The sequence below is a fragment of the Thermobia domestica genome, chromosome 12 (assembly GCF_964235325.1).
Source record: "Thermobia domestica chromosome 12, izTheDome1.hap1.1, whole genome shotgun sequence".
In the NCBI taxonomy this organism is placed as follows: Eukaryota; Metazoa; Arthropoda; class Insecta; order Zygentoma; family Lepismatidae; genus Thermobia; species Thermobia domestica.
Window position 1 is genome coordinate 135,893,950 of NC_137465.1, and position 25,127 is coordinate 135,919,076.

At 33.8% G+C, this 25,127-nt stretch overlaps 1 protein-coding gene across 1 annotated transcript in view; it reads right to left on the bottom strand.

Moving 5' to 3' along the window:
* LOC145666671 (ras-specific guanine nucleotide-releasing factor 1-like) overlaps positions 1-25,127 on the bottom strand; it is a 997,934-nt gene that overhangs the window by 663,213 nt on the left and 309,594 nt on the right. The window contains exon 2 of the mRNA XM_081734144.1: positions 8,734-8,865. Within this exon, the coding sequence (XP_081590270.1) occupies positions 8,734-8,865 (132 nt within the window). The remainder of the gene's footprint in view (positions 1-8,733; positions 8,866-25,127) is intronic.

The following is a 25,127-nucleotide window of genomic DNA, read 5'->3' on the forward strand; positions in this document are numbered from 1 at the left end:
CTGTATAGGAAGTTTCAAATCAAAAACATGTCTCAACTGATGTTTGTATATAAGATTTTACATTTCTCCTGTATCTCATAGTCTGAGAAACCAAAGTGTTAGTTGGTGAAAATGTCACACGTATGTAGTTTTTTATGTGAATATATTGTTTTGCTCAGCAAATAGTTTGTTTGTCTTTAATTATATATCCTGAGCTATACTTACACCTGACTACACCTGAGCTTTTACACGGTCACATATCAGTTTGTTTTACCCAATGAGATCTAACGATTGGTGTAAGTCTGATTTTTGTTTTACAATTTTCTCCTGTTAAACGCTAACAATATCGTAGAATTTATCTGTTATTTATTGATTTCTTGTTATATACTCTTTCTACGTAATAGCCGTTTTAACGGTCTTACAACTTAACAAAGTATGAAACAGCTCTCCCAAGGGGGAGCGAAGTTTTAAAATTTCCTTGTTGCCCACCAATCTATGGTTGAAGTGAACAAGAAGATTATTTGGAGAGTTGCATGGGAAGATAGCATTTTACCTCCAAGATTGTATATTGAACTTAAAAGAAAAGTTTTTAATTTTTTGTTTTTATTATAGGTGTCGTATCAATATAAGTGACAGATTTTTTTCTTTCCAGAAAGTTGCAATTATTCCCAAAGAGTGAACAAATAGGCTACGTTACTCTAAAGATAAACATTTAAAAGTTAAAAAGAGAAAATATGCCGGATAAACATGCAAGCTTATCTTTCTAATGTTCATAAAGGAATATGTCTGTTAGCATGGACTTTTCAATGCGAACATTTTCTTTCCACTTTATTTTGCAATTTGGAAAGCTGAGAGAAGATCTTTATTGGCAACATCTTCTTCACTTCAATTTGAATGAAATGATGATGATGTAAGTCTGTATGTACAAAGAGTACAACAAATATTCTCAAATTTAGGGAACATCAACAAATTTCATTTATAATTTTTTTATCGTGCTGTTGAGAATTGCGCTCGAAGCAACTGCAAAGTGTCTTTTTTTTCTGTTATCCTCAGAGGTGCTCTGTTTGAATAATGCATAGCATATATAATATTTTGGAATGAGAGACTCGTCTTCCTTACTTTACTGAGAAGAAGGCTAGTCATATTCACTGTATTGCTCCTACATATCAATACATTTTCCTCAATCAAAGCATGTGCTTCACTCATATATTCAGTAGTTGAATATATGTGTTAAATTTTCATTACATGTTCCAGTTCGTCTTTATGCGCATCGAAAAGTAAGACTGGTTTATATATGTTCTGTGACCGAGTTATCTACAAATAAGGTATACTCTATGCAACAGGGCGAAGAGAAAACCACCAACTTCTGCTAGGATTACTTAATATTGCAACTAATCCACGTCACACGAAGGTGAAGCAAGAAGGTGCATCCGTAGATATCAGGCACGTTAGTGAAGATGAGTATGTCCATAAAGGATGACTTCTTTGTCTCAGCACTTGCTAATAGACTGTTCGTTCTTATAGTTGAAAGTAGTGTCAGTGATCGTGACTGCGTAAGGATGCTAACTGATGTGGAAAGTGTTAGAAAAAAATCTCAACCAGTCGAAAGCCTGACGACACATATGTTAAAGAACAGATCTTCCACCTGAACCTCACCATTTGCATGTCTCCCAAAGCAAAATAGTATGTGAGATGAATAACAAATAATATTTTATCTTTCATACCTTCTATCATTTGTTATTCATCATCTACCATTTCAATGTTTTCTTCCGTGTGAGGTATGTTCTAACACAGGAATTTTCTTCGGTTTTTGAGGAGGTTGACTCTTCAGCAAACTTTAATTAAGCTAGTAATGTTGCATATCCTAAAAGCGAGTGAAAGTTTTTTTTATTATATATTTTCATTGCCTTAATTATCACAAATTTGAATCCGAAGTAACAAGACTCATTCTTATTCTTAATTATCACATACATAAATCCTGAAATCTATAAACTTTTTTAAAAATAAAAGAATCCAGAAGACAGTTGTAAATTAACTCTTACATAATTTACTGGTTTGAACTCTAACCAGTAAGAATTGTATGAAAAGATTAAGCAGGATATGAACCTTACGATACCAAAACGGAATAATTTATATACACTATGTTGTCGCGGAATGTTTTTCAAAGCGTTGCGTAGGGAAGAGAATACAAAGTCAAAGCCACTAGTATTCTTGGCTGATTTTGAAAACGATTTTATATATATATATATATATATATATATATATATATATATATATATATATATATATATATATATATACACACCCTAGCATCATCTGTGGTGATCCTCCCGCCTTTGGTGCTCGTGGTTCCTGTTCGATTCCTGGTGGCAGAGCACTAAAATTTGAAGTTTGAACGCAGTACTGTGGTTAGGTTCCTCCTTAAAGTAAAGATCTGGTCAGGCATAGGTTGTCAAACCTACTGCATAGCACAAACAACATCCCCTGCCCTAAAACGAAATGTATAGAAATCTTTCTTGACTCTGGAATTATTACTTAAATAATTAATGTTTTTCTGACCAGATATATGCCAATTAACGTCTGATGGAGATAACGGTACGTTATTGAAACTGTTACGACTTATTTTATTTTAATGAAGAAGCACATACTCTGATCAGAAAAATACCAATTATAGAAATCTTGCTTGTAATGACCACCTAGCAGAGGATGTTGTAAAGTTTTTGCATAATCTTTTCTGTATATGCAAAACGCTGTACTTACAGCTATAAAAGCTGTACCTTCTTAATGTTAAACTTGCATCGGGTAATGAAATGTCATCTATAGAATACGATTTTTGATCTACTGAAAGTCGATTTTGGCATAAAGGCAAGATATGTGTAATACATTTCAAAGTGGTACTCAACTATAAATTTAAACAATGCTAATAATAAATATTCGAATACCCCGAACTAATTTACTGCTAATGAAGAGAAAAATAATTACGTTTTACTTAAAATATGTATTATACGGGTATACATCAATTATACTATAACCTATGCGATATAACTTTTGTTTCACTGGAAACATTCATAAGTAAAATCACAGAATCACTTTTTCACAAATCAATCATAACACTTTCAATATCTCATACATTTATACTACGAATCTTTGTTAGGCTATCAATCTAACAGGTATAATAAAACTTGCAACATAGGGTGATTTTAACCTCTAATTCATTATGGGCTGCTACCTCAGACAATATGATTATTTCTTCAAGTGGAAGGAAGCAAGACACATACCAAGTTTCATTAAAATTGGATAGGTTTTAAAAGTTATTGTGGAACAGACATACACACAAATAAGATTCGTGTTGAATGATAGAAACTTTCTACCCTCGCTTTAAAGACAAGATAAAAAGTTTAATAAAAGAAGAAAAACAGAGTACTAATGGTGGTATGCTTGCTCGTGAAGTAAAAATGAATTTAGTACTTTTATCAACAATTTAACTTTATATATGATTTGAAAGATAAATAAATTACGTATATTTATAACTACAGAATGAAAGCTGCAATCTAAATGGATTAAAGAATATTCTAGGACTATTTCAATAACAAAATAAAAGAAGGAATTTATTTAAAACAAATGAAATTATGATTTTTGTAACAATTGAAACGTTGTCATTATATTATTATTCCATTTATTATTATCTATGAACATATGTGAACAAAAATTTAACATGATAATCTAACCTTTCTATTATAACAAAGTATTACATGTAACAGTGGAATACTTTATGATAATAATTTAATAATAACATTCTAATGAGTGCTTATATAAATACAAAGGGCTGTTCAGTATATGTTGGCCGATTTTTGTAGTGCAATTACCACCAAAAAATCGTACCGGCATCAACTTTCTTTTTTCAGACCATCAGTTCATGAACTATCATTCGACATCGCAGCTTGTACTATAACAAGTTACAATGAAGTATAGGTATTCGAATTCCATCCCATTCTCGTTGCAAGTTTTTCCATTGGCTATGATGGTGATGATATAGACGTCGTTTTTGCAGCCTAAATGCACAGGAATCGGGGTTTTTGGCAGAAATGTCATGAAAGAGAATGACATGGATTTCCGTTCCCATCTTTATGTAATGATAGAGCCGGAGGGGATGTGTGGATGTTCTATTAATGTAGACCTGCATCTGATTCTTGTTGGATCCGTACAAACGCGGAATGAGGGCCAACAAATTGAGGTCATGATGTATTGCTAAATGTAGGTAGCAGTCGCATTTACGTTTACATCCACCTTACACGTCTCAAACTTTCTCTTGTAACCATAAGCGGTGACAATAACGATTCTCTTAGTGCAACTTTCTCTGCGTTAGGATAAAACTTGGTACGTTTCTCGTCAGACGGAAATTATCAGTACCAATTTGCCCGACTAATATCATTAGGTGTGAGATAAATGTAGTCCCCTTCGAATGTGAAGACTGTCTTTGATATTACCCCTTTCTTTTCCCGGGTGTTTTCCTACAGTTTCTGGCAATGTATCTTATATTCAGCACTTTGAAGAGGTTGTCAACAAGCGAAGCTTCTGGCTGACAGTGGACTGCACAAGATTAATCTCTGAGCCAAGTCACATTGAAGTAATGGATTCTGTTGGCTTGCCAATTGATTAATTCCACGATGCACCTCAGGCAACATTTATTTATTTATTTATTTTTATTTTATTTTTATTTATTTATTTTTGTTGGTCGAATATTTCTGTTTGGGACCCATTCTATTTCTCTGAACAAAATGTATTGAGCTGTGACCAGTTCGTTAATAAAACACTTTCGTGACACTGTTTCAGTATACAATATTCCAGACTAAAGGAGACCAAAAGGGTGAAGTAAGGAAAGTGTATAATTATGAAGGAAATGATGGAATGTAGTACGAAATGGACGAACACCGAGAAAACACACGAATACGATGTTATCCACCACATAGGATAACATATCTGGGATCGAACCAGGGACTGCGTAAATGACGTAAGCTCTACCACTGAGCCACCTTACCTCGTTCTTGGATTACACTTAATATTGTCATATCACAGGCCAATATTCGACTCGACATATACCGTAGTTCCATTTATATATGAGTATTATACTATTTGCTGCTTTTATTTGATTCATTTTAAAAATTTGATTTACATAAACCGATTGCCAATTGGTAAATATCAGTAATAATAAAGACACGCGTGAAGAGGCGAGGTAGAGAGAAGTTTTCTTAATGCCATCTGTTGCTGGTTTCTCGGCCGAGAGAACATTTCGTTTCCGTCGGTTGTGTTCTACTAATAGCTTGCAACCAACCCTTTTCCATTCCAATATTTCATTTTGTTTCTCTGAAAGCCTCCCTCTGCGGATTCTCCAACCACGGTTAACAATCAATAGAACGAGAAAAAACAGATAAAAAATAAAACAATTGAACTTCAAGGATTCAACGATCATTAAAACAAGGAAAAAACTACAGAAATAATTTGTTCGCTACAATGATGTAGAATTTTGTTCAATAATGGACATCGGCCTTTCTTTCTTTCTTTCTCTCTCTCTCTCTCTGTCTCTCTGTCTCTCTCTCTCTCTCTCATGTTCACATCCGTACGTAGCATATCTAGATTAACAGGCCTGAAAAAAGCTCCATCGGAACAAGGAATAGGCGTTCGTCGTAGGCGGCCTTATCCTTTGCAGGATATGGGGAGAGGGATCCTCATGGGTCCCTTGCCACTAGCATGGCACAATATCAAAAGTAAAAGTGTCGACGATAGAATATAATCAAGAAAATCAAGAAAATATAGAACTATTCTCGATTATAGTGGTGTGTCTATTTGCAAGTGACATTGTCAGAGAGAACTTCTTAAAGTAAGAAATACTTCATATTACAATCAAGTATAGTGTAGTAGTATTTGCTTCTTAACTTTTTTTAAAAACGCTTTTGCTTATTATTTTGCCTTCGTTTGACCTTCAATTTAAGCTCACTTGATGGATCTTATCAGGGAACATGCTGGTACTTCTACAACCAAATCAATTCTTACTAGACGGACTACTCACTATACTTCAAAATCAATATATCACAATTCTCCCGACCTTGCCTTAACTTCACATTTGTGTCTCATCACAACCTTTCTGTAAAACTACCTTCTTCGGTTTAATCTCAACCCTCAAAGTCAACCTTCAGTACAACTGTGAGAAAATCAACGTCAACCATTTTACTATCTTATAGTCTTCTAAAACTTATTTCCACAGGCTAACATACTTGACTGTCATTCAAACATAATTAATAATTGGTCCAGCAATCGCCTTAGTCGACATTTTTCCCCCCAACCTTCTTACTAATATTTACACCTCAACGCTTGCCATGAGTTTTTGAAAACTTATTTTGAATATTTGTTTCAATAACTCCTGAATGATAAGTAGTATGAAGCTAAAAGTGGAACATAGGCTAATTGTTGATCACTCCAAAATATATTTCCAGCGCTATGTTCTGCTTTAATAAGAATCTGGAATTTTCAGTCGATAGTTGCTCTACGTTTAAAACTTTTGTCGAGATCAAACCAATATTTTTGATACGTTTCTTGGCTAGCGTGCACATCTTTGGTCCGGGATTCTATTCTACGTATTATAATTGTTCGAATTCTCCTTAAATGTTGGTTCACGTCTCATATAGCCTTGGTTCTGGAAAAGGGACGGTAAACTTGAACAAACAAACAATGACAATCTAACAAAATCAAACATTCACCATATGAAGACTCGGCAAGAAGCATGGCAAGATGTACACTGGGCACCACTTGTAAAAAAATAATCACATCAGAAAAATTACGAGAGTGACGAATATTATCATGAAAATAGACATTGTAGTGGTTGTGGATCGATCATATTGCAAGAAGAAATGATGATAGGTGGACAAAAGCAACCCTTGACTAAATATCAAGGACAATAAGAATAAGAAATCTAAGAAAAGTCTATATATATCAAGAAGCATTAATGAAATCAAAAAGCGCTGAGTAAGTTGAAAAGAATAGTTAAAACATGGATATGGAGAAAAGTTTAAGAGACATCTATCAGCTGGATTGACAATGATACACTATGTTAAATATAATTTGTATTCAAAATAAAATGGGTCGCTCTATACTTTCAAATTCATCTTTGAGAAAATCAGTCTATTCAAAATAATTCTCATTTTGATTAGTTAATTCTTTATACCCAACATCTCATATTCATAGGCTAAATAGGGTGCTTAATTGGCTTGAAGATTTACATGAAACTAGGCCTACAGGTTGATGTGTATCTAAACACACGAGTTCTAGCAAAAATCAAACCCAGCCTCCAGCACTAACCATGTAATCAGAAAGGAGTTTTTAAAAAAACTGAGAAAATCAGAAACGATTGTGATAAAGAACATAGAAGCCAGAATAATATTATGTTATACAAGTACCGTTTCCTTAGCAAGAAGAACTCGCACTCGCAATTTTGTCTTACGTTCGTCAGCCACCGTTTGAGACACTCAACTAAACAGTTAAGTAGTAATAAAGATTAAGAAAGATATCATCATCATCATCATCATCATCATCATAGGTATTCTGCCCTTATTGGCAGTCACTTGCTGCAACTGAGAAGCTTCTATTCTCCACGGTCTTCCGCAAACCTCTTTGCCTTCACGTACGATTTTCATGTTTTGATATCGTCCATTAGTTTGATGTCTTTTCCTCCTCTCCTTCTCTTTCCGGCACCATACCATCGGACACGTCCCTTATGATAGTTTTTACTAGCAAATTTCAAAATCAGTTTCTCTTCCTCTTCTTAATAATATCTAAAATCGTTCTTTTCTCCTCCACCATTTCTAACACCCTCTCATTCGACCCGGGCTAATTATCTCCAGTATTCTCCACATACACATTTCGAAATATTCCAGTCATTTTCATCATTTTTGCGTGATATCCATGTTTTGGACCCATACAGTACAATACTCCACACGACGCATTTTATAACGCCATAGTTTGATTTGTTAAAATCTTATAGTATATACCATATAAAAAGATTATACTCACGTTTTAATCACCAAAAAATCAATAATATTGACATGGAAATCTGCAATGTCTATAGACATTCTTATTCCACAATTTCAAAGAAGTGTTTTTAAAAAACTAATTTTCTCCATGGACTTGGCAGTGATAATGTTTGTCAACGAAAGAAAGTTTTATTTTTCTTAATCAATATTAAATTATGGTGTAGAAATCGTTCCCTTGTTGGCAATATTGAAGTGGAAACGTACTTTTCCTTAGAAGACAATAAAAGAAGATAAAACAAAATTGTAAATGGATCTTCTGTTCAATTGAAATTATGTGTGAAAGTACGCAATACATATATACATTATTCACAAAACCGCTGACTATGTAAAAATGAGAGAGAATTTTCTTATAGTTTTGGTAAATGTTCTATCTCCTGAAGGGAAAAGGGAAATTGAATTTTGGAAATCTTATTTCTTTTATTCTCTTATCTACATGAAACCCGTTTTCCACAACTAAACCAGAAAAACCCGACTCATGCAGACATCTTGTTCTGCCTTGGATTATCTAATTTCCATACAATCACCAGGGTTTAAGAAGTATGGCCATTACCGCGTATTCCTACGGCATTCTGTGTGTCTGCTATGAATTCAAGAAATGACCGAATAAGAGGGCGTTGCATGAGAGATTTTTCAATAGTGAATATCAAGACGAAGAAGATTATATCCCTACCTGTTTTTCGGAGTTTTCTTTGTTCTTGCTTCCACTGCCCGCAGTAATAAGGCGCTCGCAGTAACAACCTTCCAGTAACAATACTCCAGACGGTCTACTACATGTATCAGACTCGTAGTAAAACAGCAAGTTCTGTAAAGAGAAAATTAATTTTTGAGTTTTGCAATAGTTTAACAAATCACAGAGAAAAATGTCCACAAATGAGACATAACAGCATAACCCATAAATCACCAATTGACACTACCGGTTATTCAGTTCTCAATTGATTAGATTAGCAGTTGCTGAGTGATGTAAACGATATGTTATGGTGTTTCTGAACAGTTTCCTGAATAATATGTTGTAAGAAGTGATTTTATAAACGATTTTAATCTTGTTAGATTCGTTATTAAGTAAGTGTGCAATAAGTACAAAATTGTAAAACGGTAAAAGAGTATTCGTGCTTCAAGAGTGGTGTTACATGGCCACAATTATTAATATCAAGACATTATTGAGTTATTTATGCTGCATTTTCCAAACACTTTAATTCTACTACTGAAACAATTAGGGACCTATAGCATTTAAAGAGCATTTTACTTCCGAAAGAAATGAAATCTTTCAGTTTTACGTCCCACGATTATGTCGGCTATGCTAAAGGAGATGATTGTGATGATAAATGAAGGCAATGGTGGAATGAATAAAGTGAGAGGAAACGGGAGAACTCCGAAAAAAACCAAGCATACGGTGTTTGTTCACCACAAAGCCCACTTGGAGCGAGCTGGGATCGAACCAGGAACGGCAAACACTGCACGTGAACAGTCTACCGCTGAGCCCCCGCGCTCTTGTTTTACTTACAAAATTGATAAATTGTTATCTATTTATATTAGTGGTATATCATGTTTTACCTGTTCTTAAAATATTTAACGTGGACATTGAAAATGATGGAGGATACTTTGAACATTTATTTACGTAACTTCCTAACCTAACTTAATATTGCGATAAAAAGTGTAGTAAATTTCATAGATTCTTAATTTGATATTAATTCATTTCGAATGAACTTTTGCCAAACGATTTATAGCCACCCTGTTTATTAATAAATAAATTTCATTGCACTAAACAAAATGACATAAATAATCGTAAATCTTTATGCGCACTTTTTGGCAAAATTAATAAAAACGAAAGTTTATTATGTTAAAGTATGTCAGTCGTTACCAATAATAATAGTGTCAATAACACGGTAGTTATTAAAGTGAAAATCAAAACATATCAAGCCTTTGATTATGCTGCTTGCAAGAGGGTAGTACATACGATAGTTAATTGAAATTTAAAAACAAAAAATAATATAACTAACTCTTGAACTTTAATTTATAATGTCTTTCAATCAATGTTTCCATGGTTGTACGTTTCTTCCGTAAAACAAAGAATGCAAGCTTAACTTTTGCAGTAATTATGCATACCATCTATTGATAGTTCAGAGATGAATACGTATCAATTTAAAATTAATTAAATGATATTGTAATCACAAAATATATGTTCGACTCAAATACTTTTATCTTCGAAACGCAATTTAGGAGTTTGTATGTTGCTTAATGTTTCACAAACGTGATTGATGTTGGATGTTGGATTTACACCGAAGTTTGAATCCAGTAGCAATAATAGCAAAAATTATCGTAATAAGTAGTCAACTGCTTGAGATATTCTAAATTAATGATACTTTTAAAACACCAAAGCGTTATAAATATGAAGATTCAGTATATTCACTTGCGAAACAACTAGTAATCTAATCCTACTTTATATACTAATCAATATTGCTTTAAAAATGAACTAAATAAAAATAATTTTCTAACAAATAAGCTATATGAAGTTCGTATATAAAATGCAGAAGTGTTTTGTGTAAAATACTAACAAGGCTGCTCCGCTGAGATCGGAGCGAGACAATTGTTTTTGCATTTGATATGTTATAATTAGACAAATTCCAAAGTTATCGTGCCACCAAGCAGGATATCGTGACTTACAAAATATTTTGTAATGTAAAAGCTAGAGAAAATTACCTGGCAAAATAGTTTGAACTGAGTCATTTGTTCGGAAACGGTTGGGTAAATGGAAAACTCGGCGAACACGTATCCCATCATTTTCAAGGACACACTTTTTGGGGTAAAATCTTTACCCCAGGGTTCCCTGCAGAGTCCCTGACGGGGTCCAACTTAAAAGTTTTAAATGACAAGGGAGGTTAAATAGCACACCGTTTAGTAATAGTTGTCGCTAGAGCGCCACTTGCTAGCCTGATACCAATAGGTGCCGCTAGTGTGCGAGCAATTTGCAGATTTAAAAGTTTTGTGACAATTTAATTGTAAATTAGACTGTATTGTTCTGTATTGTTTCAGTCTAAGTATTTGAAAATGGTGAATGATTATACCGATACTAATATGAACACTTTTGCTGTTTATTAGGGTCTATATGTAGTGTTAGGACAAGTAAAGAATTAGAGATTTTAATTAAACAGTTTTATCCTATAGTATACAAAGGCCGAAGTCTTGGTTGCAACAACTAGTGTTTAATCTAACAATCTTGCCACAGAAATAGCAATCATGACACGCTTGGATACATTTCTAATTGCGTTTTTTATACAACGCGTAATTTGAGGATGCTAAATTCAATGAAACTAATTTTAAAACATCCAATGAAATTACGAGAAAATGATCTTGAAGTACGGATACCCCAAATTTGAAGTTATATTTCTTATGACCCATGGACGGATATTGAAAAATGGTTGGATAGTAGAAATAGTATATTAGACGAAATTTATTCAAACGTAGCCACATTTTACCAGCTTCATAGTCGTTGTAGTCCAAAAGGTATAACGTTGTTGGCTTCCCGCGCTTGAACGTGCTCGTCACTGGAGGTGTGGTAATCGGATAGGCAATCACCACCCTTTAGATTTGCCTAACTTACTCATCGCAAGGTCACTCAACTTCAACCGTCTACTGCACTCAGCGAGCCACGAGTAACCAAGTTGGCAACTCTGCATAAACTTCACTACAACTTTTCGGGGGAAGCCGACGACGTTATTCCTTCCGTACTATAGTTCTTTAATTGTTTAATAATAACTGACAAGGAGGCAACCCGTGGAACAAGAGTGAATTGTTGGTTGCATAATATTGTAGGTGATGTTTCCATTCTTGCAGCAAACTGCTGTACGTAAACACAAGCATTAGACTGGACGCTCTGCCCAATCTTCTTAAGTTGAGTAGTTGTTAGAGTTGCGTATAACGAATCCATTTGTGATACAGCTATCAATTTTGAAGAATGTATCCATGCAACTAGTACACTAATAGTTGCCGTACATTTTTCCCGTTTGTAATCCGCACTTACTAAAAAAAAGAACATTCGTCTCATAAAACAAAAATATTTTTGAATAATTTTATTTAATATACTGATCATGTGGGCTTAAGAATACAGTAAGGAATTCGTATAGTCTATCTGCTGAATTTAGATTAATGGTTTGGGAAATAATTCACCTTTCGGTATCGGCGTACTGATTCACAACATAAATACTATATTAATACGGAATATTACAAATATTTCAATCATGTTTAAATTTGATTTGTAATATAATCATGTTGGTTATTTTGTCTTATAGGTAAAATGAAACATTTTAACAAGTACTAATTTAGTCTTCAAATAATTATTAGCAGTTTTCAGTACAAACCAGTTGAGAATGCTCCAAGAGCATTATTGCCAGAACGAACTTAAAAAGAACGGAAAGATGGAGCGGGAAGCATAACTGTGATTGTTCCTACATATAAATCTTTTTAACTGCATCTTGTTCTGTTTCTCGCAAAAATTCGCAAAATAACATTTCTCTATGACTTACAGTTCCCGACATATAGCTCCTTAAATCTCCCAAAATTCAAACTTTTTTGGCCAATATCTGGTTAACGGTAGACAGTTGACCAGTGGCCACCAAAATGTTTACCATCCTCTTAGGTATTGATTAACACGAATATCATCTCTCTATGACTTACCCTTCCCATGATATTGGCCAAAAATAGTTCCGATTTTGGGAGATTTAAGGAGCCATATCGCAGGAACCATAAGTTATAGAGAGATGATATTTGTGTTAATCAACACCTAAGAGGATTATAAACATTTTAGTACCGATATTAATTAGTGATCCCTAGTCAACTGGCCACTGGTTACTATTTAGTACCAAAATATTTACCATCCTCTTAGGTATTGATCAACATCAACATCATCTCTCTATGACTTACGATTCCCGAGATATGGTTCCTTAAATTTCTGGAAATCGGCCATTTTTAGTCAGTACGGTATCTCGGGAACGCTAAGAGTGAAGCGAAAACTTCCATCACTTTTTCAGATAGTTTTTGATGCTCTATCGAATGGAGGGATCAAAATTGAAAAAATCGCAAGTAACAGACAGACAGATACACACACACACACAGATATAGAGAATTCAGTAAAGAACTTTTTTTAAGTTCGTTGAACTTTCACAAGAAAAAGTAAAATGTTATGCCGCCACTATATATAGAACTTTATTTCATTGTAGGTATTCGAAAACAAAAGTTATTAGTTTTCCTTCAATCTGTATCTGTGCTGACCAAATATTAATCATCATATACTGTAACCACATGAGACATCAACAACGTACATTTATATAAGGATGAAATCATTGATTTTATAACTCACCAATGACCAGCAATATAACTGGCGCCGTGTGTTAGGAACATTCAACGTATTAATTGAATAATAATACAAAAAATACAATTATGATGCAAGTTTTAACAGATTTGAATTGTTTAGACAACAGGTAAATTGAAGGTAACTAAATATATCAGTGCTTAATTCAACTTAAAGATCTATGTTACATAATGTGGTACTTCATAATACCAAGCTCCAGTACTGAAAGCTTAGGGTAAAATATTTTCAAAAGTGATACAAATAGTTCCGAATACAACGTAGCTTAAGTATATTTTTTTCTTTTCAATATCTAAATGATTTTAACAATAATATATTGTAGAGTAAAATATATAACTTTGCGTCAGAAGTAGATCAATGACAAGTATTTGTAATGTCTAATTTAAATTCAATGTAACTTATTTTGCTTCTTATTTCATAAAGCTTGATTGGGTTTCGAAGAGCATGATCTTAAGGTTAGTATTAATTGCACGATTACAACTTATAAAACAAGTGAAACATAGTCGGTGAACCAAACTCAGAAGCTCTCGGCATGCAAAGCTGTGGAATATGTTTCCTCACTTTCCCATAAAATTTTGCTCAGATTTGGCCATATTTGTAGAGAAATGAAGTAGCACATACAAGTATAGCCAAGCCTGTCTATGACCAGTCTCGACCACCAAACAGCGATCTTTATTCCTTGGACAATAACCTATTTGTCCACCAAATTTCGTTTAGGTCTGGCCAGTAGTTATCAAGAAATAATGCACCATACAAATCAAGATGGCCAGACCAAGCATGTGACAAACCGAGTTCGGCCATCAAAGGTCAACCGAGTTCGGCATCCCTTAAATAATGGGCTACTTACCACTCAAATTTGGTTTTAATCCAACCAATAGTTACCGACAAATTAAGTACCATGTGCCCCCCCCCCCCCCCACACACACACCTGAAGTGAAACTGTAAGCTACCGTATACTTTCACCGCTAGCCAGTTAAACACATGACAATTTCAAAGCATACATAGCTTACTGTCTAGTATAACTATTCATACATTGTGAAGCCAGCTTATTGATTTAGGAAAGGAGGAGGATTTAAAAATAGGAAAACTTTGCTTTAGCAAATTCAGATTTTTACTTGGATTGTACCAAATAGCATTCTTATAGGCCCCTACTAAGATGGCATGGCTTTAAGAGTAAAGAAAGTTACATGGGATTTGGGATTTACCGAAGAGAAGGTAATGTACCGGAAACTTTCCAAGAACTATGTTCGATGTATATTTCCTTCCCGTCTTAACTCTTTCGGTCTCACATTTTCTCGATCTGTGGCTTACACTCTATGAACTGAAAAGTTTTGTGAGTTCTTGGAACGGGATTATCCATCTTTTTTCTTTCTTTCTTTACGTTTTCTCTATCTTTCGTTGCTTTAAATCTCCCGAAATATTCTTTCACAGACATTCCGAGTGACGTCATTATCTCACTTAAACGGTAATTTGTATTCCCAGCTGGCGACTGGTGAGTTAAAGATCGTCGTGCTCCTCGTGGGAAACACAGCTCCAAGGGAAGTTAATTCCTCTTTTAAAGACTATGTGTGAATAGCGAAGGCAGAGAAACGTGTGTGTTTCAACGTCACTGATAGAGGTTTTCGGTCTACAGTGGAAGCATTTATTGAGTTAATACAGTGGCTTAGCTTCTTATCACCCTTAGCTATGCTGTCTCAGTCTTTGCGTATACGTTTTCTTTAACTATTAAAATAATTCATTTTGTTTGCATTAATGTACGTTAAGTTTGTTTTAAAGCCTGAACACTCTTTTGTTTCAACATAATATGTACAACTTTTAATGACAAACTCCGCTTATTTTCAATCATTTTATTCTAAGCTTTGTGCAATTAATCTATCTTGTTTTTGACAATACACTTTGACTTTTGTCGCTAATAAGTCTTTGCTATTCTTGTATCAACTTTAAATATAATTTCCACTAGCTGAAATGTTAGTTTTCGCACAAGAAAAAAAGTTTAAGAAAAATATCAAAAAGGCATATTTATACTTCTTTTCTACCCTTGCGATACATATTTAGTAAAAATACAATCATCACATTTCAACTCCACCAAAGTGATAAATATATTCAGAAACTCATTTCAAACCATGCAGACGTTATTCTTTGTGAAAAACTTAAATCACATCCCCATCTTAGGCTAAACAGTTCAATTAAAGTGTAATCATAAAGAACCAGGTCGACTAAAACATTATTTTAGGCATCTATATAACAGTTTCTAGTTTCTTTATTTTTGATACATTTTATGAAAATAAAATGAGAAATTAAAATATTGTATAGTTTGTCTCCGTTTATCCCACCTTAGCAGTGAAATTTTCGAAAAATGCTTGGACCGGGGTCTAGTTAGTTTTAGTGAAGACTGTGTATACCTAGCTTCACTTCTCTATATTTAGAGAAACCTAAGCTACTTCGATTTAGACATTAAATTTTTGATCTCTTGAAATTCTTAGAAGACACAGTTTAAAACTTCTAAATAACCTATGATCTTTTTCCTACAGTTACCTAAACGTATGACGAGGTAACGGCGTGAAGTTGTATAAGGAACAAAAATACAAATATTCATCTTTATATGTAAGACTACGATACGAAACTTCTGTTTACCTTCAACCATTTCGAGTTATGTTTCCTGTAGCCATAATATTTCATTATCTTCAACCACTTTCAGTAGGTTCGTTATAGTTATTAATATCTTCTTTAAATTGATTAAAATTGCATTGTTTATAATATGTTAGTAATGGAACATTAATCTTGAAATATAATTACAATTATTATATGAATCTTCACTAAACTTCATCGGAATAAAACTCACTCCCAGAATAAGAGAATCGACTTTAAAGTCTACATTAAAAGTATCTGAGCTCATGTAGAGTTTTTAGTGAAATATGAACAGAATCAACTGAGTTATGCTTCAGAAGATCATCCGAAAAAAAACTTACTCTTGGAATATGAATCGAATGAACAGTTTCTGAGAAAATTCTCCGAAATAACAACAATGGTACCTCTTCTTCTCGTCGATATTTTTCAGAAAATGTAGCATTTTAGGTTCTAAGCTCATTGTACATTTTTTCAGAAAAAAATACGAACCAAGTTGTTAATTAAATAATGATATCGAATTATAAATGAAATTATTAAAGTCACTTGAAGTTGTTTTGGGAGAAGGAAGAAAATTCAACTTTTCCCTGGGAAACACCCTGAAAACCTTAAGTTTTAAACTAGGTCCAAATGTGTTAAATATTATAGTCTCTGGACAAGTGTACATACATCAAGATGAAAGTAAAAACTAAGGAACAGACATTCCAAAGAATAATATTCTTAGGTATAAAGCGGCCATAAAACTTATAAATCAGTTGAAATCTCGATTTTTATTTCTTTTCACAATCACAGTGTTATCATCAATTTAAAATTTAATATATATATATATATATATATATATATATATATATATATATATATATATATATATTCTATCAGGCCTTGTTTACATTTTGTACTAATACACAATAACACACTGAACAAGGCTAAGTGATAATATGTAAAAAAAAACACTATCACATAGTGATAGTGTTTTTTTTTACATATTATCACATAGCCTCGCTCAGTGTCTTATTGTGTATTAATATATATATATATTCAAGTGGTGAAAAGTAGTTTTAATACTTTTTCAATAATAACCAATAAGACATACTCAATTCAACCAATAATAGTCTTTATTTTGTTTTAAATATGTAATATTTGAATATAAGAGGAATTGGAATAAAATACTATTTTATATACCATATTGCTACACTATAAGACTTCAGTTTGCACATATAACTAATACTTCAGACTACTTTTCTGTTCAAATAAACAACTATTCTGTAGAATGTATTGGAGAAGAATTTTATAGCTTTCAGTCAGTTCATCGTTTGATTTCGGTTTAACATTTCATTTAGCACCAGAATTATATAAAACTGGACCTACTTCTTAAAAGTAAGATCGGACTCATTACTGGAGATTGTAACCTAAGAAAAATAGTCCAAAGAGAGAAACAAAACGAAACCATGCACACATGAGTCAGTCATACTTCAGCAAATCGGTACTTTTCAGCATTTAACAAGTATTACATAAAAATTTTAAATTCCTTTGTTTCCATTTATATATACTTATTGCAGTTATATTGTATAAGCACATAAATAAGTATGTCATGTTTAACATTCTATTTTGAAGCAAAGAGAATATAAATTACAAGAGAGTTTGGTATTATAAACTATACCCACGCCATCATCGGTAAACTGTTCTGTTTTTTCACTGAATAAAATCAAATTTAATTTCGATTTTGCGTATGACTTTCTCTAAAAGCACTAAGGTGCATTGGCAAAAGTACTGTAGCTGCACAAGCTGTGTGTGATTGTATTAACTAATCCAATTTGCAAGCTACAACTACAGTATAAATCATTCGTAATTATGCATGGTCAGTTTACCGCTTGAACATAAATTTAGAGGCTCGCCCTGTCAAGTTTGAAAATGTGGATTTAATACTATCAATATAGCGCTATTTTCATTAGTTCGAATGTAATATAATATGTCTCTCATTTAACTAGAATATTAGATATTTCAAGCTGTGACAAAGTGGTTGACATGAGTAAATTTCATGGCAATGATTGAAAACCTAGAAGAAGAAATATTAAATATCTTACAATCTTAGAAAAAAGTGTAGTTAACTCATTTTGAAGCTGAGCTACACATTTCTATTTACAGCAAGAAAGGATGACGGCAGCACAGCGGTAGAGCGTTTATTTTCTGTGTGGGTTCTATCCCAGCTCACGCCAAGTGGACTCTGTGGTGAGCAAACACTGTGTGTCTAGGTTTTGCTGGGGTTCTACCGTTTTATCCCACTTTCTTCACTCGACCATTTGATTCATTCTCATCATCGCCGTCTCTTTCAGGCTACATAATCGTGGGACGTAAAACGTATAGATTTAATTTCATTTAACTGGCAGCATGTACGGCTGATTCTGCTCCAAATGGTATATAGACCCCTAGTTGGTGTGGTGATAGTATATTAATTAATGAATCTCGTTTTCGGAAGCAGATAATGTTTGCTGATAAGCATCTCCAAACATTGCCAACAGCTATTGGGCGAATTCCACCGCTTTCCTTGAGTGCTACAAGTGAGGCTCCGAAAAAAGTTGGACGTAATATGTTCGGCACTTTTCCGGATATAATTAAGTTGATAAATTTACAGATGGATGTGATTAAGAGTTCCTTTGAATCAAAGTTTTGATTTAGAAGTAGATCTTTTAAGATTGAGGGATTGAGATTATCTATTCCGCCTACCGAAGCAGAGAGGAAGGATTTTGTGGCCTTTAATAACTCGATGGAAGAGACTTTAGTTACTGTAGTCGAGTCCTCAGGTGGTTCGAGGTTGATGAATGAGTAAGCGTGGACGGGATGTTTTTCTCTGAAAGCATGTAGCACTGACGTATTTGGCGTAGTCACCGTGTCATCGGATATCAGTAGTCTGATAGCGCCACGTATATCTTCATCTGCTAATTTTTGTTCGATGTTCTTGGTGTTGAGTGAACTGGATTTTTATGGTTTGCGAGGTTCGTTGGTCTCACGATGCTGCTTTGTTAATACTTCACGATGATGTTCCCTCCAGTTTCTGAGTCTTAGCTTCATCCAAGTGATGAGATTACTTACTTCCTCAGAACGCGGTGGGATGCAAAGCACTGCGTAAGGGAAAACCAGAAAGTCGATCCAAGAGTCAACATTATTGGTGTTGTTGATATTACGAATTATGTCACATAGACAATCAGCTACCGATGAACGAGCACCGCGAGGAACACGACGATGAACCGGAACATTTAAAACTGGAAAAAGGGGGGGCCGTTGCCACAGCAACCACTGTTGCCATAACAACGAATCCTGTCACTGCTTGTCAATCTAAAACTGTTTGAAGAAAAGAATAAGTCGTAAGTGGGAACCCTTCACCCCTGGTGGGGATGTTCATGAAGCTATCAGCTTATGTCTAATTACGTTGGAATATATTAGCCGTTTCTTAATTTTGAACATACTAGATTCGATCGAAACGAGAAAACTTTTTATCGGACTTCTAAAGAAAATAAAATCAAATAAATACATGACCGTGTTTATTACATATAGAATTCCCAGTCACGACCCCCCTTTCAGTTTTATTAAAAATAGAAGAAGAAGATGAAGAAAGGAAGAGGAAGATAGAAGAGGAAATAGGTAAAGTAAGAAGGTGATAAAGAGGAAACTGTTACTGGATATTTTGAGGAATATGGTAAAGGAAAGTGAATAATTATCTAATGGTGATCATTTCCAATAGCTATTGGGTAAATGTCTGGTATCAGGGTGATCAAAGGTAGACACATGTTAACCCATACATCCCCGATCTAGATCCATTTGACCCCAACTACCGAATTATCTCAATCTAGCTCGGAGATAGATGAGAAAGTTTAGTTTTACCGTTTATTTAATATTTCCAGAAGTTTTAGACTAATATTCAATATTTGAAAAATGAACGACGCAGTTGATGGCATGTTAGAAACGACCACAGTAAGAAAAAAAAAAATCAGAGTATCACATATGTGTCGAAAATTTTGACTTTCACAGTTCTCTCATGATGATCATTCGTTCAGGCTACTTCAGTCCTTTTTTACTTCCTTCATAGAGCCAACTTAAGTTAGTATTAACATTCAATGAGTTCAATTGATAACTACCAATAATTATAATAAATTACACATGTATGACAAGATAATTGGTGCACTTAATACTAAACCTACATTTCACTCACACACACATTCATACAGGACAATGTATACTTCGGGTTGTATTTGGTTGAATTAAACTAACCTAACTACATTGCTATAGACATTTATTACATTTCAATAGAAGAAGATTTAGTTTAACATAACAAAAAATTTAATACATGAAAAGAATGTTTCATAAACATGCACAGAAATTCGCTACTTGCAACAAGATCAAATAACACATTTCCCTTTTTATATATATATTAAAAGTTGAATTACATGAAAAAGAATTAAACCAAAGACGAAACAAGAAAAAAGAAGAAAAAAAGAAACTTCAAGGGTCAAGATATATTTAAAATTCAGTGCAATGAATACATATCGTTGCAGGCAGAAGAGAAAAAATAATTGGTTAATCATTCAAAAAAAAAAACTTTAGTAATATTTTATTGAGTCTTTGTCTCAATAGGAGACATATCGACAGTTTTATGAGTCTTTGTTTTTACGTCGATAATAGCTCCTTTTTTTTTTTTTCTTAACTCTCTTTACGCACTGTGGTTTGTGTCCATGAGAGTATTCAATTGGTTTTGTTTTAACTATAGACAACTAATTGCTTCATATCACATATATGTTTATATTTTTCATTTTGTCACTCGACACACTTGATCTAAAATTTCAAAGTTTGTTAATATTAGAGAAAAAATTATCAAATCCAGTCACAGATATTGGGAACATATTTCCATATTCCGGTATTCATATTAACTTATTAAACAGATTTCAGTTCGTTGAATTTAAGATCACTAATTTTTTTCCTAATATAGATCTTATAGTCAAAAGATTCTAAATATTGAATAGTTTGGTTTCCGATCGTAGGGGAAGGATTTGTTTCATGGTTCACTAATGGAAAGATTCGTTGGAGGGGCGCACTGTTTCGTAGGTTGCTAATTTCACTCGCAAAGTAAATTTGGGTAAGGATTAGGGTTATTCTTATTTATCTTACGACCCGCTACTTGTTTTATTCACATGCAGTAGTTAACATTATATTCCACTTTAATAGTTACAAAAATTAATAACAACTCAACAAAAAGTAATTTATGACAATTTACGCGGGAATACTATATATCACAAATAGTTAGTTAATACCGGGTGTCTAAAATCTATGGCAACCTAACAAGACCAGGGTAAATATCGAGCCCATTACATACATACTCGTATATATATATATGTATTCATATTAATCAATACAATAAATTTCACTTTAATATCTATCTTAATATTTCATCGACGTTTAAATTCTACATCACCGTTCATATTCGACAAGTATTCATATTTTATAAATATTTATATTTATTTGGCTCAAAGACAAAACAAAAACCCTGACTATCAACATTCACCTTTTTCCTTCATAAGGTTGCAACATTGTATTTCATATGAATAAACCCGATAATCAATAATCATTTTCAGTTTACTAAAGATCCGCGTATATATACAAAAAACAAAATAGCTGGTGTTATTTAATGAGTTGACATAAGAGGTGGAAAATGCAACAAATAGAGCAGGCACGTAACTTTTAACACTATGTAAATACATATATAGATGTATATACAGGAAAAAAAATCAATGTTATTCGAAACTAGTGGGCCCAAACTATTAATACATACACACTATATGACCAATCAATAGAAATAAAAACCAGAAATCAGTAATCAATTGATATAAGTTGTATGATCAATGAATAACGAAGGTTTCTAGGAATCCGAAAGCATAGTGTACCTTCTCGTCAATTTCTCCCGTGGTGGATTAAATATCGCGAAAATGGTCCTGAGTTGTGCTGCAATACCTCCACGAATTGCATCCCTCGATGTCTCAGTTAGTACATACGATCGAAATAAGTGAAATGAATATTGTATGTTTTATGAGTTTCAGAAACCGGGGGGGGGGAAGGTTGAAATTTAAAAAAAAAAAATCTCGAAGTAATGAAGACAGAGAGAGATAGAGAAGAAGGAAGACGAAGAATAGTGGCGCCAAAGACTTAAGTGAGAAGTAACTAACGCTACAAAGACGAAAGTCGAATTTCTATCTCAACAAATCCATAGCCAAAATATTCTTAACATGCCAAAAGGGTGGTCTACTCAAATACGTAGACTCAAGGAACGCCCTGCTGCCAAGGATGCAAGTTCTGTGTCCATCAGATCCCAATCCCACAAGAATTTGGTTGTAAGATTGAAATCCGATCCCCGTATCCGGCCCAAACCAGCAGGTTCCCGGATATCGTCCGGAAGGTTAGAGAAGGCGCTAATTTAGAATTTCAAGGAAAAAAAAAAATCATCCGACCTCTTGGAAACTAGAAGATTCCAGAATAGGGATGAAATTAGAGTAATAGCTAAGGTATCCCTAATTAGTGATTTGCCAGAATTAAAAAAAAAATTAAATAAATAAACTGAATTTTGGATCGGTGATTTCAATTACCGAAACATCACCGATGGCTACCCAGCGCAGACATGCCACCGTCTGGGACGTCGTTAATTTCCCTCATCTAATTAAACTAAGAAAAGACATGAAAATACTTAAGGGGACTAGGGGTCGACGTCCGGGTACGCTATAACATAAATATTAATTTAGTAGCAGTTAATTTAATCGGATAGTCCGAACTGAGTTATATGAACACTGCACAATAAATAAATAAGGTAAGCAACAAAAAAAAAAAAAAATCTCGGAGAGGCAATGAATGCTAAAGGTACAAATGACCGAAACCTGTACTTTTCGATGATCACAGGATATAGCAGTTGGTTTTCTTAATTATCATTTCTGTCAACCTTTAGAAGTAATTCCCACATGATGCTACTCTATCTATTGAAAGGCTTAAGATCTGGGGCTGTTGTTAGGAGGTACATAAATGCAAAGTAACACACAATTCCCAACTATAATTTACTATCCAAGTAGCAAACTCGGTTGGATGAATGCACTGGTGTGGAAGTCAAAACGCGAGAGATTTTTTTTTCTTTCTTTCTTCGTAAACATATTCATATTTTCACTATATAAAATTTACTAGGCCTATCCATTTAACTATAGGGGTCATCATCTTATTCATATTATATATCATATTATTAACATTTCATTACATTCATTCATTATCTACTAATTTCCGCACGAAATAATATTTTATAAACACCCTATTTCGTACATTTTCACGCAGGCCATACACATATTTACATTACGCAGTAATAAATATATATATATATAACTATCACAATCTATCACGCTCAAACCACCACACGATCACATTCATCGAACCACGTACTCTTTATTTCGAAGCACCCAAATTGTATTTACCTTGCAGGTTTAAAAAAAAATCATACATGTATTTACGGAAAGTTAAATTGTCAACGATTAATCTATTTCTGATTTGTTGATAAAACTGAAGCAACAATGGAATTTTCTACAGCCACGGGAAAGAAAAGAATTTAATCCTACATTTTTAAACGAACAGTAACAGCATATGGACTTTACTTCTATTAAGAAAATAGGTGTTCTTTATTTCAGCGGATTATTCATTAACTACTGGACCTAGCAAGCTAAAATTTTCAGTACAGTAAGATCTCATGCTATTTTATACGAAGGTATACTCATCCGAACCGAAAACCATGTCCACGGGAAGTAATTTGAGAATAACTGTCCAAAATCAAACAATCTAAATCACTAAGTCATGCGATGTCGTACTGTCAACAAACTATTGAGTACCGAAACCGGACGCTGTGGCGCTGTAGTGGAGGCATAATTTACCGTGTACTGAAATCTATACTTGTACTTATTAATCAGAAATTTAATATTTACTCTGGTTTATTTATGTTAGCAAAATGGTACTAAATTAAAGCATATTTATACACTGTCCAAATCGAAAATTCACACACTCACACAAAACTACTAACTACATACACCACTGTTAGTACTATACATAAAGACAACTAACTAAACTAAACATGCACCATTTAGTTACATGCATGTTGACGAAAATAACCTAACACATTAAATTTAAAATACATTACTCCCTCGTCGATATATACAGTCGGCTCTATTTAATTTAAAGGGGGTCAAAAATGAGAAAAGTAACACTAGGTCCAATTGACCTGACCAATTGTTTACATAATGATTGCCAAAAATTGATGCCCGGGGGGCACCTTAACGAGGTTTATGGAGGGACCCTTCCCCTGAAAGGGGAAAAGGCCCTAAAACGAACAATAACTAACCCATTCCCCCGCTAGAACTGGTTCAATTTGGAAAAGGGGATAGGAGCCCTTTTGAACTAACTTAAGCTGCCATTATGATTATTTACAGTACTATCAAACCTACTACATACATGCAATTACGAAATAAATAATGATAAATCACATTTACTGTATACACGACCAACATGCACTAATCAGGTCGTAATGTCCCTAATCCCTAATTGAATTTGGAATAACAAAAAAAAATAAAGTCACTCTTTCACTTCTGCTATTATAGCTGGGCAGCAAACATGGCTTCCTAGAAAAACAGAACTGGATGCTTCACTAACTTATTGTTTCTTTACGGAAAATGTAGCTTTTTTCACTGTTTTGGGGGCTCCTACACAGCCTTCAGTGTTCAATTATGAAATTAAATCATATTTTTACCTGAATTCTATTAAAATCCTAGTTCTTTTAACGCAGATAGGTAGGCGAAAATATAAGCTGCGTATCGTAAGGTGTCTTCTATTATTCTGATAACATTGCGCCGAAAAAGCCAGAGGTAAGAGAATTCCTCCAATCAGAAAGAAAACTTTAGCCGCGGAAATTACAAAGCGAATGGAAATTTGGCAAATCCAGATATAACCGGATCTGAAAGTGACTATGGACTAGTGAGAGGGGGTGAGGGAAAGATTAGGTACCTGGCCAAAAT